This window comes from Musa acuminata, chromosome BXJ1-3 (assembly GCF_036884655.1).
Source record: "Musa acuminata AAA Group cultivar baxijiao chromosome BXJ1-3, Cavendish_Baxijiao_AAA, whole genome shotgun sequence".
NCBI classification, from domain to species: Eukaryota; Viridiplantae; Streptophyta; class Magnoliopsida; order Zingiberales; family Musaceae; genus Musa; species Musa acuminata.
In genome coordinates this window covers 39,282,501-39,300,052 of record NC_088329.1, presented here as the reverse complement: position 1 = coordinate 39,300,052, position 17,552 = coordinate 39,282,501, and the positions used below count along the sequence as shown (strand labels likewise).

The following is a 17,552-nucleotide window of genomic DNA, read 5'->3' as shown; positions in this document are numbered from 1 at the left end:
GCAACATCACTATGAAATTACCTGGAACCAATTGCCAGAACAGAGAGGTGACTAATTCTGTGTATAACAGATTGGTATTCTTCCAGATGTAGACAGTGTCCACAAAAACCATTGTCATCTAGAAGATGAAAGCTTGCTACACCACAATAGAGAATGAGATCAGAAAAGTAATCGAAATTTCCACAGAAAGGGGATAATGGGGAAACATACATTCTCCTTAGCTATTATTTACATTACATGGGAGACTTCGACTGAGATTGACATTTCAAAAAAGATGTTGTGACCCTTTAACAACAGCATTTAACAATTACAAGGAAAATTTGCCCTTCTACGGATTTTCTGGCACTGGGAGGATATAATACATTGAAGAAGATGTCTTTCCGTTCTTCCAGTTGCATTTGAATGCCGAGTGTATGATTGACATTTGAGTGAAAAAAACCTTCCCTTAGCACACTAGAAACCAAACTGATCGGGAAAAAACTCCCAAGCCATACTCCATAGATCTATCTCATGATCGAAGGATATCCATTTCAACCATTAAAACTAAGACTCCTACCGATGAAGTATCTCATTGCACAAGGTTTAGTAACTTGTACAATCACCTATCTTGAATTCTCCCCTGCCATCAATTGCTCTTCTGAGCTCAGCTTCTCAGCAGCAGTTAATAGCAAATCCACTGCACGACTAACCTCATTAAATTGTCTGTCATCATTCTTCCTGTGTTGCTGGGCGATACGCTGCTTGTGTCTCTTCGTCCCTTTCCTCTCCATGGATGCATTGCAAGTCTGGCAATACCACTGGCCCTTGGGTATGGAAGTACACGGTGGTCTCATGCAGTATGTGTGGTATGCCTCATCACAACCATCACATAGGACAATCCTATCATCATCCTTATCACAAAAGCAAGCTCTACAAAGGCAAGACGGGCAATACCAACAAGACTTCTTTTGCTGCTGCAGACTAGCTATCTGACTACTTTTTAGGCATCTTATGTGGTAGAACTTGTAAGGGCAGTGAACATGATCACAAATCAAGAATTTCTTGTCTTCATCCTCGCAAGTCCCACATATCTTGCACAAGAATGACTGAGCAGTCCTTGGTAGTTCTGGTGACTCATCAGTCTCCATAAATGAAACTGAACTTTCCGTGGAGTTGGAAGCTCTAACAATCCTGCTGTCACTGTCAATGCAATATTCTTGTGTCCCAGAAGTTTTAAGCCCATCATACACCAAGTGATTCTTGTGCATAATATCTTTCCTAGTGCAGATCGAAAAAGGTTCAGGTGATTCCTTCTCGTATGCATTACAAACAATACAGTACCAGCTCTGAGTTGGAATTTCTACAAGAGCAGGCTTGATGCATGAGATATGGTACATTGCCTGACATCCACCACAGATGAGGCTACATTCTCCATTTGCTTCCATGGCACATTGCCTGCAAGTCGGAACCTTGTATAGAGGAGAGGCCTTAGCTTGATCCAGTTTGGTGTATTGGCCTGATTCACAGAACGTAAGGTGCATGGCAGTCTTGTTGGATTCCGCAAAACTCTTCCTTTCAGCAACTACTTGACAAGTGTCCTGGAAGATGTAGAGATGTTTCATAAGCAACAATCTGCTCATGCATGCTATCGTATTGTAAATGCAAACAGAATTAATACAGGATGTACTTGTTTCAGGGTTAAATTCACGACCTCCATATACCAAGTATTAACCAACCAAAACTTCATAGCAACAAATGTTGCAGTTATAGCATAAAAAATCACAACCTCAGACCTCAACAATGTTAAAAATATAGACCATTGACAGGCTAAGCAGAACATTTATTTTTAAGATATGAATTCATTAGATAATTATGTCAACCAACCAGTACTTGTCACCCAGCCAATGTAACAGGTAATATCCAGAGTTCAGAAGAGAGAAGAAAAGGGTAACAGTGTTTTACATGCTTCTGACAGGAAACATGTGACATGCTTGAAAGATTACTTGCTAGAAGGACCATTTCTTCACCAAATTTTTGGCATTTGTCCCATACCTGCAAAACATACAAAGTATGTAATAATTTCAAGTACACAAACATGAGGTTCCCTGGTAAAACTTCAAAGGCAAAAGACATCTAAAAAAAGTTACGAATCAGTATGAGATCAACCATACAGCATAACTCAAAATTGAATTGCTCAAAAAGATTTATGACCAACTGTCAAATGTAAAACCTAAAGGCATTAAAACAGATTTCCTAGCAAAGAAAAGCATAATTATCAAAACCAGATTGGTCCATCCGGTCCAACCAAGGAATTGGGAACCAGACCCCATCTGATCTGATCCCACAAATGGGCCGGCTGTGCATATTGCTCAAGGGAAACAAATTAACCCATCTGATTATCAGTCAAACCAAAAGAACCAGTTACCAGGCAGTCAGTTCTAATTTTTTGCCAAAGATTAAAATAAGCATATTTTGAATTCCAACAAGTAAATTACAATAAAAAACTTTTCAGCTTAAGTAGATTTTTTTTAAAGGGAGGCCTCATGTCTTCATTCAGATATTTAAAATATAATAAAGAAACACTGCCAAAATTTCCTCCAATTTCAAACCACTGCCAGCTAGAAGCACCGTCAATGTTTCTGTCTCCCAAGCTACATCCCTCTCCCTTGAATGGTCCACCTCGGACCAACGTCCACGCACTTTACCGAACCACTGCACCTCCTCTCACCTCTCCAGGGCAGTGATGGATACAGCATCAATCAGGAAACAACAAAGCAAGGCATATTTCAGCTTTGATGAGAGTAGGAGAAGAGACTGCAGTACATCTTCAAAGAGAAGACTTCGGTTCACACAATTGTAAGGCAATGTGTTAGATATCATGGAGAACGGTCTGAAATCTACAAATCTTGTGCTGGTAAAGAGTGTCCAAGTACTACAATGATGGATGATCATTTAATGCAGCTTCAAGATGAATTTGTCATTAGTATCAAACTTGTTGAATGATATATCTGTTGCTTCTTAATGCTTTGATTTGCTACATCTTTGTGATGGATGTTGGAAGTGTACTTGTGTAACAGTTTAAATAGTTGCTTCGGTGTTTTATTTGATAATTTTCCTATATATGTATATATAACAACTTTTTTTATTTAACAGCTTTAACAGGCTTACAGTCTGACAAGTGACCTGAAGATCAGTCAAGTCACTAGCCCATTCTGTTTTAATATCAACAAGCCAGAAAGAATAGCAATAAATGGAAAATGAAACATTTTCTGCTACATGAAAGGCCGCTGTTCTCAAGGCACAAAAAGCCAACAAAAGAACAGAACCCTATTAAGTGGTCGAATCAACTTTTTCATAGTTCTTGATCAAAGGGCCAAAGAAAGCAGGAAAGCATTCTTTATACTGTCTACTCGTTTTGTATTGCCATCTAGCAACCAAGCAAAAAGAATGAATAGTACAGGAATCATAGTATGGGAGTAGGCCTGTGTTACTATGAATGTAAATTCCAATTCAAGGTAAGTGGAAGAGCTTCTGAAATGACCTGATAATTCAAAATTAAGAGATTGATAATTTTCAGAAAAATAAACTTAAAACCAGTGATTTAAATAGCGTTAAGCGCTCGCCCAAGTGCTCGCCCGAGCGAAGTGAGACACTAAAATATTAAAATATATAATATAATTAATAAATATAATTATTTAACAGTATTAAAATCAAAATAATATATTATTAATCTAATAAATACAAATACATTACTGTTACTAGTATACTGTTAACAGTATACTTTCGAAAGAGGAGAAGGAAGAGGAGTGTAGGGGAAGACCGAGGGTGCAGCGACTACAGTAAAAGTGAGCAACGGCAGCGAGAGCAGCGACAATGGCAACGACAGCGGCAAGCGGCGAGCATCGGCAGCGGGAGCAGGAGCGACGAGCGACGACGGTGGCAGCGGGAGCGGCGACAAGAGCGGCGGTAGCGGTAGCGTGAACGGCGAGCTGGGTTAGGGTTGGGCAGCGGCAACGGCAGCTGATATCAGTGCTTTAGTTGGTTCGATTGAACCAACTAAAGCACCGGAGACCGAACCAGACCTAAAACGCTGGTTCGGTCGCCTGGTTTAACCCAGGCGCTCGCCCGAAGCGCCCGGTGCCTGGGCTCGGGCGAGCGCCCAGGCAGCGCCTAGAAGTGAAGCGAGGCGCTCGGGCCTCACCTCGCCTTGCCCGAGCGCCCAAGAGCCTATTGAAATCATTGCTTAAAACAACAATGTTTGCTGAACCTTGATATTTGCTGTGTTATACATCTTAATTCAGATAAAAATCACACAAACATACTTGAATGATTCAGGCATTAATGGCATAGAAACTAAAACATGTCTAGAATCAGAAAATAACCACTGAAAGCACAGGGGACAAAGAAAAACAAAACAGAGATAAATATGACTAAAAAACTGACATGCGTCAAGACTTTATAACACTTCCATAAATCATAAAATAAGTATAAATTCGCTATGAATACAGCATTAGGAAACCAACATCAAGAAACCATAGAGATGACTGCTGAGAAACACAATTAAAATTACCTCTTGAATATCCTGACTAAATAATCCAGGTGATTGCTTATAATCCCCATTTTTCATCTTTGAGTTAATCAGGCTGAAGTCAAAGAACAATTTGACCTTGTTGTCCTGGAAGTTATGGCAGATCAAATCACACAATAAGAAAAACTTTTCTGAACGTAAAATGTCAAGAAAGTGTTCTTGACTATTTAAATTGATGACATCTGTATCAGTTTCACTAAGAGATCCAGTTTTTGATGCACTCTTTTCAGCATTTGCAGCACTATCTGGTGTTTGATGACATTTTACTTCACTGTTCCCAACAAACTTATCCTGGTATACATGAAAAGTTACAGTACACTATTATTTCAAACTTCGCAGCAGAGTGAAGAGACCCAGATTGAAGATATGCCACTGTAGTACCTTTAGCTGTACTGTGTTCCCCAAGATATCAGTCATCTTGAACTTTTTGGTAAATTCAGGTCCATATGTGAGAGCGTCACGGATGCAACATGAAATGCCACCACCTTCACTCATATCAGGAAACTGCAGTATGCTTTCTAGTACATATTTCCAGTGATGTTCCCTTCTAGAGTACCTATCTTCCTCAACAGTTCTGGTACATGAAATTTGGTCATGAAGTTCCTCCATATCCTGCTAAAAACAAAATTATCCCGTAATTGCTTAAGAAAGAATAGAACAACAGAGTGGCAAATGACTTTCCTGGACTCAGTACTAAGTGACAGCTGTGACTAGCTGTTTTCCAACTAAGATTGACCATATGCATATGAGCTGATTAGATTCCAAATAAGAGGAAGTAATCATTATTTACTTTCTAAGCTGTTCATGAAAATGTGGAAAAGAAAACTTGTTTGCAATTTTCCAAAACCACTTCAAAATAAAAATTAGTTCTCCCATAGAATAGTTTTAGTTTTTCAGTAAGTAAATATGTTTCGGATTTTTTTAATTTTCTCAGAAAATGTTCTGGAAGAATGAAAACTTTTCCAAAAGGGAACATGCTCTAAGTCTCTTATGGAATGCCTAAACTTGACACTTGAAATCTAGTGCAATAATCCAATATGATGCACCCTACCTCACATCTCTAGCATGCTGCATGATGGCATGCATGTGCTTACAACATTGTATCAATCAGTTGCCCATACCTAATTTGTGCTAAATAAAATAATTAAACAGTAACATTAAAATAAGTTTGATCAAACAATCAAGCACTTAAATTTCCATCATGATCATTAACACTAGAATATCACTTATTTTGATAGCCACATGAATAAAGGAATAGCTGAGAAGAATCACAAAATCGACATATTCACTTTACTTAACTTGTATATACAGAATATACCAATGACTAAAGAATGTAAATGAAGTCCACATGAGGATATCAAGAAGGGACAGAAATAGGATAATAGAAAAGATATCATATATAAGAGGGGAAGTGATGCCCTCACTGGCAGAGCAAAAAGCCAGTCTAGGTATAATTAGTATCTTTCTCAAGTTGTTATATGCTTTACGAGCAAGACAATGTCATAAATATCATAAATGGCTTTTCAATTCATTCAAATAAACCATATTTTGCAAACTATCAAGGAAGTACATGACACAGTTGTCAAGAAAAACAAGAATAATATATATTAGATAGGTAAGCAACAAATCCTCGCAAAAATTTAGCAAGCTTGCTTATGATCAAAGACCTGGGAGAAAAAAGAGAATGAACATATGTTTCAACATATAAACAAAACATGATACCTCAGTCATGCCAGTTAACCCCATGGTTGTGGTTGACTGCTGGTTCATGATCTTCAACCTTTCAGAGGCAATATTGGTTTCCCAAATGTCTTTTCTAGATAACTCATTGGCACTTCCCACCTGTGCCTTATTGTCACCTTTTATATGATCCTTGTCCAGTAAATCACAATGAGGAGAACACTTCTGCCTTCTTCCTTTGATACCTCGTGCAACCAACCTCCTCTTTCTGTGTTTTTGCTTCTCTATGAGATGATTCATGATCTCTTTTGCAATTTCCTCTGGGACATTTGGGCACTTTCTAACATCACAAACACCAGCAAGATGTTTCTTAAGCCTAGACACCCCACCTCCATATCTAACTAAACCACACCAATTGCACATCCACTGAAACCTATTTCCATCAACTATCTTCCCATGATCCCACCCAATATCCTTTGTTTTCTCCTTACGTGAAGGCATGCACACCTGCAAATACATTCCATGATGACACATGCGTAAGGTAAGATACTCAACAGGAAACACGAGTTAAATGCTGATACAGTTCTTATGATGTCAAATTACTACATTAAAATGATTAAACAACATGCTCTAAGATTAACATAACACTAAAATATCTTAAAGACAGGTAAAGGTGGAAAATAGTTTCTTTAAATCCATAACAACAACAATTCTCTTGGTACTTCCAAAATTAAAGAAAATCAATGAGCACTTCTCTAGCATTATAAATTAAGAGGAGCTCACAATAATTTAATTATCAAAACAATGTGCCAATTTATGCTACTATTCCCAATTTCTAATCCTAACAGAATCTAAAGGATCCAGAATTTGTTATGAGAACAACACAAACTTTTGGAACTGAATCCACTTACTAAAGATTGAGGGTCGAAAATCTCATCCAATAAATGTTTACATCTAAAATATGGATCCAGTTACCAAAGGCCAAGAAGTTTGAAACCCCATTCAATAAATTCTTACAACTAGAATATTGATCTGGTGATGGTGTACCAGGCTCATTTACAAAAAGTTAAGAGTTTAGGATGTTGATGTACCAAATCCACTTAACCGACATTTTGGATTCAAAATCTTATCGGACAAATGTGTACACTTAAAACATTAATCTGATGATGACATATGAAATCCACTTACCAAAGGTTGAGGGATCCAAACCTCATCCAACATATATTGATTTGTTTTGGTAGTAGGGTACCAAATCTATTTACCAAGGATTGAGGATTTGAAACCTCATCCAACAAATCTATCACATCCTGAGCCCTTTTTTTTTTCACAGGCATGTACACGGAATGTGACATACTTCCACAAAATAATAACTCACAGCAGATATAAAGTTAATAATAACTTTTAACCAAAACAAATTTCAAATGTTCTAAATATCCATGTCTTACAAGAAAAAGTAGATCAAGTCCTACTGGCTAAACTTAAAATGTATAAAACTTAAGTGCTTTGATGCAACACTACATAATGATAGGTAATGTTCCTTCCTACTCTGGTGTTTGTAACAGGATCAAGTAACTGCTCTGAAAACATGAACAACAGAAAAAGCTGAGTAGGAACCTCATATACGTCCTCACAAAACATATAGGAAAATAGCATAGCAGATGTAGAATAAATAAATCAGAGTAAATCACAAACTATATGGTCACAATTCTCAAAAACTAGTTTTGGTAGCACAAACTAGAACAAGGATCAATCTAAAGTCACAAATATAACTCATAACATATGACATAGGCTGGACACATGATGAGGCATGCTTCCAATAGGAGATGGAGATGCATAATCCCTGGGGATGGATTCTCTCCCAACAACAGATAAAGTGAATCCATATCGCACTTCTAACAACAAATGAAATGATGTCCCTCACCTGTCAAAGTAAGGATATGTTCCTCCCAACAGCAAATGGAGGAATGTCTAGCCGTCACGTCTAATAGCCCGCTAATCTCTAAAGGAAATCGCCCTCCAGTATAGTGACCCTCCTGCAGTTGACAAGGATCATATAGGTCCTCTTATCATATCAGTCACATATCTCATGCTAGTCTTAGGACTGGTGCTACCACATACATCCATTCATCCAGAAGTCATCAAATAACATCAATATCATGGATCATATCATAATTAACCCTCAATTGACTTGAACCTTAATTGAATCAGTCCAATTGCCTCGAACTGGACTCAATTCAACCAGAACCTTACTAAACCAACCCGTAATCCTCATAAGAGTAGTTTGGAATCACCCTAAACTAGTCAAACATAGACTTGATTAGGTCCAATTTAGGTCAAACAAGCTTGGACCAATCTAAATCGATTCACAATCACCTTGAACCACTCGGAGTCGACCAAACCAGTTTGGTTCAAGTTCAATTTGGCACAAACTCAGAAAAACAGACCACAACAAGGCTACTGGGCCAACCCAGGCTCGAATCCAACCCAATACAAGGCTGAAATCAAGTCGAGCTAACTCAATACAGTGCTGGGTCGAATCCTGGACCAGCCAACAATGCACTCACGTGCTAGGCATGTGCATCAAAGAGGGAGGAAAAGGGGGCACGGGCTGGGCTGCAGAACTGGGTCGCACCTGGGCTGTAGCCAGTGGGCCGCACCAGGGCCACAAGCTGAATCGTGCCTGCACTGTAGCCAGTGGACCGCACAACATGGGGCCGCAAGCAATGGACCGCACCAGCCTGTCACTTGGTCGGGCCGAACCTGCCAAGCCACCAGCCTGGTCTAGTCAACCTACTAGGCTTGAGTCAAACCCATATCTAGGCTCAAAGTCGCATCGAACTGAGCCACGAGTTGAGTTGGGTCTGCACTTGGGTTAAGCCAGGCTGCAGGATATGTTGGTTGGGCCTGATCGAGCCCGACGGCTGGGTTTAACTCAGATCTGATATGAGTCAGATCAATTTTAATTCTGATTTTCTATTTAATTCCTTTTTCACAGATTTCTAAAATTCTACAGTAATTCAAATAATTGATAAAAATTCCAAAAAAAAAGGATTTAAGTTTTAGATATGCATAATCACTTAAATAAAATAACAGCATGATTTATCAAAATTTTAACACCACTTTTCATGAATTAAAATTATAAACAACCAATAAACTTGAGTTAAAAATTCTGTAAATCATGAAAAATATAGATACAACCTACATAATTAACAGTAAATCAGATCGATAGTATAATCATCAGTATAAGCCGATTTTACAATCTATAATTTGGGTTTGAATAATTTCTAATGTTAAATTTCATGTTTTGCATTCTAAAAATTTGCCACAATTGATAGAAAATTCTATAAAATTATCATTGATCTCAAAAACTTTTCTATCATTAATAATAAAATAAATTTCATAAATTTATTGAATTAGGAGAATCAGAGCACCTATGTCTCCGACGTTGTCTCACTCCTCTCCATTGGGACCAAAGTCTCTCACCGTTGTGAAGAACAGGGAGAGTGCAACCCATCCCTATAGAGGAGAGGAGGAGAGAGTTTGATTATGTTAGGATTTTAATAATATTTTCGAAATTAATATTTAATTAATCTCATTTTATCTAAATCCTAACTTAATGTATTTTATTCGATTTCAAACACTTCTCATCCTCAACTCAAGATAAAATATGATGGAATATTCCTAAATCTTAATATTTTCAGAATTATTCCAAATTTTAAAATTTTTGGGGATAATATATATATATATATATATATATATATATAATTTATTTATGTATATGATCCTAGGACTAATCAAGTCGAGTCATTGGTCACTAGCCCAACGTTCAATTTTGTAGCATTTTATCAAAGAAATATTTATTAATATACTTAGAGAACTAGAAGGAAAGTAGAAGTCATATAACATTAATTATTAACTCTTTAAGTCTACTTTAGTTTTATACTGAATTGGAAGCAACAAATTAAATCTAAGCATCCACCTAGATGGGCGCTCTATATTAGGTTACATATATCAACTAATAAAGAAAAAATAAATTGAAGTGATAGAAAACTTAAGCAAGGTTTCAAATCTTGATCCTGTATCAGTTTCAGTAATCTACCAAACTGGTACAGCACCATCTGCAGGCAGTATATTGACCCGTACTGTCTGATATCAGCTGAAAGAAAATTGAAAATTTAAATACTGACAGGTATCAAACCATATGGTCTGATACCAATCCTTGCTTGAACCGGTAAAGATTGATTGGTATGGTATGCACCGACCAGTACTTGTACCTACGCATTCATGCAAGATACATTATATTGCATTGTATGATATAACCATGTATCAGAGCACCATAGGGTCTGATACCACTGCTTGCTCGAACCAGTATTTATACAAGTCACATCAAAAACCATCTGATATATTGCATAATATTTCAAGATACATTTGTAACCATGTATTTAAAAATTGTAATTACATTGATACAAGAACAGTCACATCAATATACCAAATCATGAAGAGTCCTTAAGTCATTAAGAATCTAATTAGGCAGGTTACAAGTCCTTTGCTAATTTTTCAATGGGATTGCGAATTTTAAACAGGAGTTCCAATCCCTAACTTCTGGTATTTTACAAGACTCAATTAGGATGATTGGCGCATTGAAAAGGTTTGCAAATAAACAAGCTATCAGCTGAAAAGAGAGAGACTGTACAATGGATTATGGTCAATGAAAGTTGTTTCCACTTAGCAGCTAGTATTCACCTTAAGTTTATTTATTTTCTTTTAATTCCACTTTATTATCTATTTTCTTTATTGTAATCACTAAAACATCGGCTCCTGTCATTTGCTGATTAAAGACTGTCAGAAATAGTTCAGATTGATATTCCGTTTACTTGAAATGGTAGAAATGAAGTTATAAACTCGATTCTCAGTATTGTTAGTTTCTCAGCAAAGTAGGCCCTAGAACATTAAATTTGAAGCATATGATTCAATCAAAGTTCCACACACTCAATATGATTTTTGTTGCATTCATTTGTTCCACAGGTTTGCTTATTTAAAGTCAAATTTTAGTGAATGATAGAATTATGATGAAATTTATAACAAAGAGGAAACCGATTATAGAAAAATGACACTTCATAATAGATCATAATTAATTGAAGTTGTTTCTCTTTAGCATGAAGCTTACCGTCGTCTCCATACCCTTTTGTCTAGTTCCCATTATCTCTATTATTTCCATTTACCGCAGAAATAACGATACATAGTGTTCATGCTAATACAGGTCAACAGCAATGATATACGAATATGATCCAGGTCAGAATAACATCCATATCGTTGTTTTCTTGAATTTGATGTCTTTGACATATGCCAACAGAAGCATTGATCTTTCAGTACGAAATGTGCAAGACGGAACAAGCATTGATCACCTGAATCACATTCGGACTCGACCCGGCACGCTTCCGCTTGTCGCAAGTCATTGGACCCCCGAGTGATGATTCTTCCATCTTCAGAGACCCATTTCTTCTCTGCTCCTCGACCGCCATACGAAACCCCTAATCTGTGCCCTCCGTCGCCTGATAGGCTTCGACGAGACACAAAACACCCACAACTACCAAAGAACGCCCAAAAGAGACAGAGGAAAGTTGTGGGAAATCAAGGGAGGGGGCAAATAATTGACGAGAGAGAAGAAAGATGGGATCCTGCGAGGCGGAACGATAAACCCTAGCGGTTTCGGGTGCAAGGTGAAGGGAATCGATCGATCGACAACTGTTTGGCAGAAGCGTCGTGAAGCAAAGCTTAATACCTTCTATTATAATAACTCTATTTCTTTTTAATATGCAATTCCAATATTATAATTTTCGATAAATATATGTTGCATTTTACCTTTTTTTGCTAGAAATTTATTTGTAAAATCCTTTTTCTGAAAATGGATTGGATATAAATAAAAATAAATTTTTATTTTCATTCTCAAGTAAATAAATACCTAAATTTAGATACCAGAAGATCTAATGACTTGACATTGATGGGTTGATCATAATTTACATGATTAAGTTGATGATGGTGATGTCCATATCTTTCATGTTTATCAATCAGTGAAAATTTAATTAATAATTTTTTGTTTGATATTGTAATCCTAATTTCACAAACCAAAAATCACTATATCCAAAATAAGATTCATGGGGCTTCATAAACCAACTTAAATCTCTTTCCATTTTTTATGTTGGATGATTTAGGATGTCACATTATCTTCATCAAAAGCAAACCCAATTTGCAATTCTGTCAATTTCATGGGGGAAAAAAGGCCTTCTTTTGACAAGTATTAGAACCAATTAGCATTGGAGGAAAAGATCTCATAGTTATAACACAATAAACATATTGTGTATAGTGAATCAAGTAATACAAATCATCCTCCAAAATCCCCCCCTCACATAAATAGGGTGGCAACCATGGCATGGGTCATTGCAAATAGCAAGCCACAGCTCTACTACCATGGTGAGCTTGCTCAAGTGTAATCTTTCAAGTTCTCTTTGTCAAATGTGAGGATTTAACTATATTTATGTACAAATATGAGTATCACATATATGTAAAATGAAATCAAACTTTGAATTAGGTGGATGTGTTTTCATTAACCCCCTGAGAATTCACTAGATTTGGTCACATATTTTGCAGAGCAACCAAGTTGAGGAGGATAAATTCTAATAGCCTGTGTCCCATATGTGGATAATCTATTACCTCTATTGTTCAATCGTATAATGTCCACATCACAACAGAGCAATCTTATCAACATACATACTAAAATAGATTAACTCAAGAGGTTTTTTTTCCTGTTCCTCATGCAAACATTGAGGAAGATGGGACGAAGAACATGTGTCTGGACACATGTTCTTATGTTCTTCAACTTTCAGCTGCTTGTTCAATGTACATGGTGAGAGACCAAAGTAACAACAAAAGCACAACTGCAGCCACTATTTTGATATACTTCATCAAGCAGACAAGTCTCCTAAATATCAGAGAGAGAGAGAGAGAAAGAAACAGAGCTCTGACTTCCACCATTATCCTTCTCCATTAACCCTACTACTGAAACTAAATTTTATGTAGACTTTTTCCATTCACAGTTAACAGGGGCATCAAGCATGTAAATATAAGAAGCCGATAAGGAAAAGCCAAAGTTTTGGTTCATACACTATTCAGTAACTAGTTTATTTCACGAGAGAGAGAGAAAGAGAGAGAGAATCCCTGTTTCAAGTAAATGCACGAGTTGAGTGAAAGTAGAGTGACAAATATGTGCATGCTGTTTTATGTGATACATGTACATGTTAAGAAGTGCATCAGAATGATTTCCACTTGATGATGGAAACTCTCTGATCTCTGAGCTTGGCTAATCATGATCCAGACTTGCTTTACTGTTCTCATCTGTCTTCTCTATGACAATGAATGATCATTAATTTGGAATTCCAGTTTGCTCCCTTACTGCTTCCACTGTGTCACTCACCCCCATGGAAACTTCCTTTTGAGTTAATGCTCTCCAGTTTGTATGGGTGATAGTGGTGGAAACAGAGTGGCCTTCAATGGAAGGTGAGCTATGAAATGATGGAAGCGTCAACCACAGCTGACCACTGCCTCCGCCAGAGTTCAACCTTTGGACCCTTGATTTGACTGTGCTAACTCTTTTCCTCTATATATAGCCCTCTCTCCTTCCTCTGGCAGCTGCAGCAGTCTCGAGCTTACTGTCTCTCTCGACGCCAACTGCAGTCTTCCTATGGAGGTCTCCTTGGAACTAGGCGCTCCACAGGGTGCTTCCAAATGCTTCGACGATGATGGCCGCCTCAAGAGAACCGGTGAGGAGAAGAACAGTTCCTCTTGGATTAGATTCTTTGATGACCCTAATTCCACTTCCACTGTGCTCCAAATCCTCTGTTTCTCTAATTGTTGTCGGTTCGGATTCTGCAGGGACACTATGGACGGCAAGCGCGCACATCATAACAGCGGTGATCGGCTCCGGTGTGCTTTCGTTGGCCTGGGCAATAGGCCAGCTCGGGTGGGTCGCCGGCCCCATTGCGATGCTTCTGTTCTCCTTCGTCACGTACTACACGTCTGCCCTCCTCGCCGACTGCTACCGATCTGGTGATCCCAACACCGGCAAGCGCAACTACACCTACATGGATACCGTCCGAGCTAATCTCGGTATGTCCCGCCACTTCATCGAGCAAAACATCGAGCTTTGCACCAAAATCTTCACCTGCTAACTTGCGACTCTCGTGTTCTTGATTCTAACAAACAGATGGGTTCAAGGTCAAGCTCTGTGGCTATCTCCAGTACCTCAACATCGTCGGCGTCGCCATCGGATACACCATCGCTGCCTCCATTAGCATGGTGTAAGTAGAACCTGCTGTTGTTCTATTTTGCTATGTGGCGTTGAGAGAAAGAGCGTTGATGTTGGTTTGGTGTGGAAACAGGGCAATCGAAAGGTCCAACTGCTTCCACAAGAACGGAGATGACAGTCCCTGCCAGGTGAACAGCAACCCTTACATGATCATGTTCGGTGTGGCCGAGATCATCTTCTCCCAGATCCCCGACTTCGACCAGATATGGTGGCTCTCCATCGTCGCCGCTGTCATGTCCTTCACCAACTCTTCCATCGGCCTTTCTCTCGGCATCGTCCAAGTCATCAGTAAGCAGTTTCTTCGCCGTACCTTCTTGATGGATCCACCAACTCAATTCGACTCCATGGCTTATTCTTCTCTTCTTCAGAGAATGGTGGTGTCAGAGGCAGTCTCACTGGAATCAGCATTGGCACCGTCAGCGAGATGGACAAGATCTGGCGCAGCCTACAAGCCTTCGGCGATATCGCATTCGCCTACTCCTACTCCATCATTCTGATCGAGATTCAGGTACTTCGGTCGTAGTCCATGCCTTCACGAAGTTTCAGAGTAAGGTGACTGACACAGTGCATGCATCTTCAGGATACAATAAGAGCGCCGCCACCGTCGGAGGCGAAGGTGATGAAGAGGGCGACCCTCATCAGCGTGGCGGTGACGACGGTCTTCTACATGCTGTGCGGATGCATGGGCTACGCCGCGTTCGGCGACATGGCCCCGGGCAACCTCCTCACTGGCTTCGGCTTCTACAATCCCTACTGGCTCCTCGACATCGCCAACGTCGCCATCGTCGTCCACCTCGTCGGCGCCTACCAGGTCTACTGCCAGCCGCTCTTCGCCTTCGTCGAGAAATGGGCTCTGGAGACGTGGCCCAGGTCGCAGTTCATCGGCAAGGAGATCCAGGTCCCGCTGCCGGCGCGGGGATCGTACAAGCTCAACCTCTTCAGGCTAATATGGCGCACGACGTTCGTGGTGATATCCACCGTCGTGTCGATGCTCCTTCCCTTCTTCAACGATGTGGTGGGCTTGCTCGGGGCCATTGGGTTCTGGCCGCTGACGGTGTACTTCCCGGTGGAGATGTACATCGTGCAGAAGAAGGTGGCGAGGTGGAGCACGAGGTGGGTGTGCCTGCAGTTGCTGAGCTTGGCTTGCCTAGCCATCACCATAGCCTCGGCGGCCGGCTCTATAGCCGGGGTGGTGAGTGACCTCAAGGTCTACCGGCCCTTCAAGGCGAGCTAGGAAGACAAAGCTCACAGATCAGATGTAGCTGATAGTTGTTTATTCCCTGTGGTTGTTGCTGTGCTTCACTTATTTGTTTGTGATCCTCCAAGAAAAGCAGCTCAATTACTCGATAGAAGGTACCAAAAGCAAGCTGTGGGTGTACTCCATCTGGAATCCTCTACTGAATCAATAGAACTCAATTAATATTTGTTTCATGACTTATGTTTTCAGTTATTTAATAAAATATAAATATTCAGATCGATTCAGGGTTTGATGGGCTAACTAGTCTATCGTTTAGTCCAAACCATTGATCAAAATACTTATGCTGAAGTTAATAGTAATACACTCATCATATCTTTATAAGTCAATATTAATTTTACCTACCTTCGATGTAAGATTAATCGGAAATATTACAATGTATTTTTATCTATTTTTTAAGACTATTTGTTCAAAAAAATCTTGGACGGATCTAAATTTGATCCTTTATATGGAATTAAATGATAAATAAATAAATAAATTTAAGATATAAAAAATGCTCCAATGCTTTATAATATGATAAATATTTTAGATTAGTTAGAAATTGATACATAAATATCAGTCAAATTAATCTCTTATATTCGCATATGTCAGACGGGAAGAATACTCTTCGAAATAATATTTTTTAAAGAATACTTTATATGTTAAATTATTCGAGCCTCTCAAGCATAATTGGATATCAAAAACTTTTTTTTGGACTCTCACATTATACTTTTATTTAAACTACTTTGAGCATCAGAGAAATTATGTTAGAATATTTATAGTGCTAGTTTTGTATGCGTATTTTGGGAATCGTGTTAGCATCCACTTCAAAATTTTGATTATGATAATATCCGTTAAAAAGTGGATCGAATTGACTCAAATCGATAATATGGATCAATGACTAAGATCAACGATAATAATAGAAGCTTCTCAAGTATAGTTTGAAAAATAAATCTTTTTAAGTAAAATATTTGAAAGCGTCGAAACGACCAAGCTAAGTGCACTATTAATACTAAAGTTTAGCTTAGCTCGAAGGAATTATCTTAAAAAAATATCCACCTTCTCAACTCAACTCTATTAATAATTAAATATTATTATTATCATTAATTAAAAATAATATTCATTTTTTTAATGTATGTTAATTTTAATTAGTTTAACTTAACGGTATCTAATTTCTAATATGACATCATAAGAAAGTTATGTAACTACTTCTTGGAATAGTATTTAATCCATCTTATTTTATTGAATGTGTTTGGCTACTCTAACTAATAAAGATTTTATTATGTCTTCATAAGATTTAAAAATAAAATCCATCGTCACTACTTTAGAGATTCTCATGTGACTAAAAGATCAATATAAAGATCAATTTGAGAGATTCTGGTGTGACAAAAAGAAAAAAAAGAAAAGAACACGTGATATTATAGAGGTAAGACTTTATAGCACAGTGGTGTCTTGTCACCCAGTAGGAAATGTATATTGATATTAATCACTTTCTAATTCACTATGTTGTTTGACTTTGGTAACACACTAAAAGTTCTTTATCAAAATTCCCTATAATTGATTGGATCAAGATAGAAAATAGTCTTTGTAATCATTTTGCCGGAAGTCGAGGATCCTGTGGACAATCCGACAATCTGAACCCGATTCATCTCTCTCTTTTTCTTTTCTTTGCCTCTGGTAGGATAAGGGAGTTGAACGATGACCCATGG

The 17,552-nt window shown here is 38.3% G+C and overlaps 2 protein-coding genes across 4 annotated transcripts; one reads left to right on the top strand and one right to left on the bottom strand.

The window, feature by feature from the left end:
* Positions 1-154: 154 nt before the first annotated feature.
* On the bottom strand, positions 155-12,004 carry LOC135586751 (PHD finger protein EHD3-like). 3 transcript variants are annotated; one of them, XM_065136108.1, is made up of 6 exons: positions 11,653-12,004; positions 6,290-6,754; positions 4,949-5,182; positions 4,550-4,858; positions 1,942-2,031; positions 155-1,577 (listed from the first exon to the last, which is right to left on the bottom strand). In XM_065136108.1, exons 1-6 carry the CDS (start codon positions 11,767-11,769, stop codon positions 603-605), a joined length of 2,190 nt encoding a protein of 729 aa, XP_064992180.1. In that variant the 5' UTR covers positions 11,770-12,004; the 3' UTR covers positions 155-602. The 3 variants fall into 3 exon arrangements, with proteins under 3 accessions (XP_064992180.1, XP_064992190.1, XP_064992184.1); XM_065136118.1 differs by having other exon boundaries at positions 4,550-4,654; XM_065136112.1 differs by having other exon boundaries at positions 4,949-5,179.
* A 1,903-nt stretch (positions 12,005-13,907) lies between these two features.
* Positions 13,908-16,087, top strand: LOC135629010 (amino acid permease 3-like). Its single transcript, XM_065136095.1, has 6 exons — positions 13,908-14,064; positions 14,177-14,410; positions 14,508-14,601; positions 14,683-14,897; positions 14,978-15,117; positions 15,190-16,087. The coding sequence occupies exons 1-6, from the start codon at positions 13,986-13,988 to the stop codon at positions 15,841-15,843; spliced, it is 1,416 nt and encodes a 471-aa protein (XP_064992167.1). The 5' UTR covers positions 13,908-13,985; the 3' UTR covers positions 15,844-16,087.
* Positions 16,088-17,552: the final 1,465 nt, after the last annotated feature.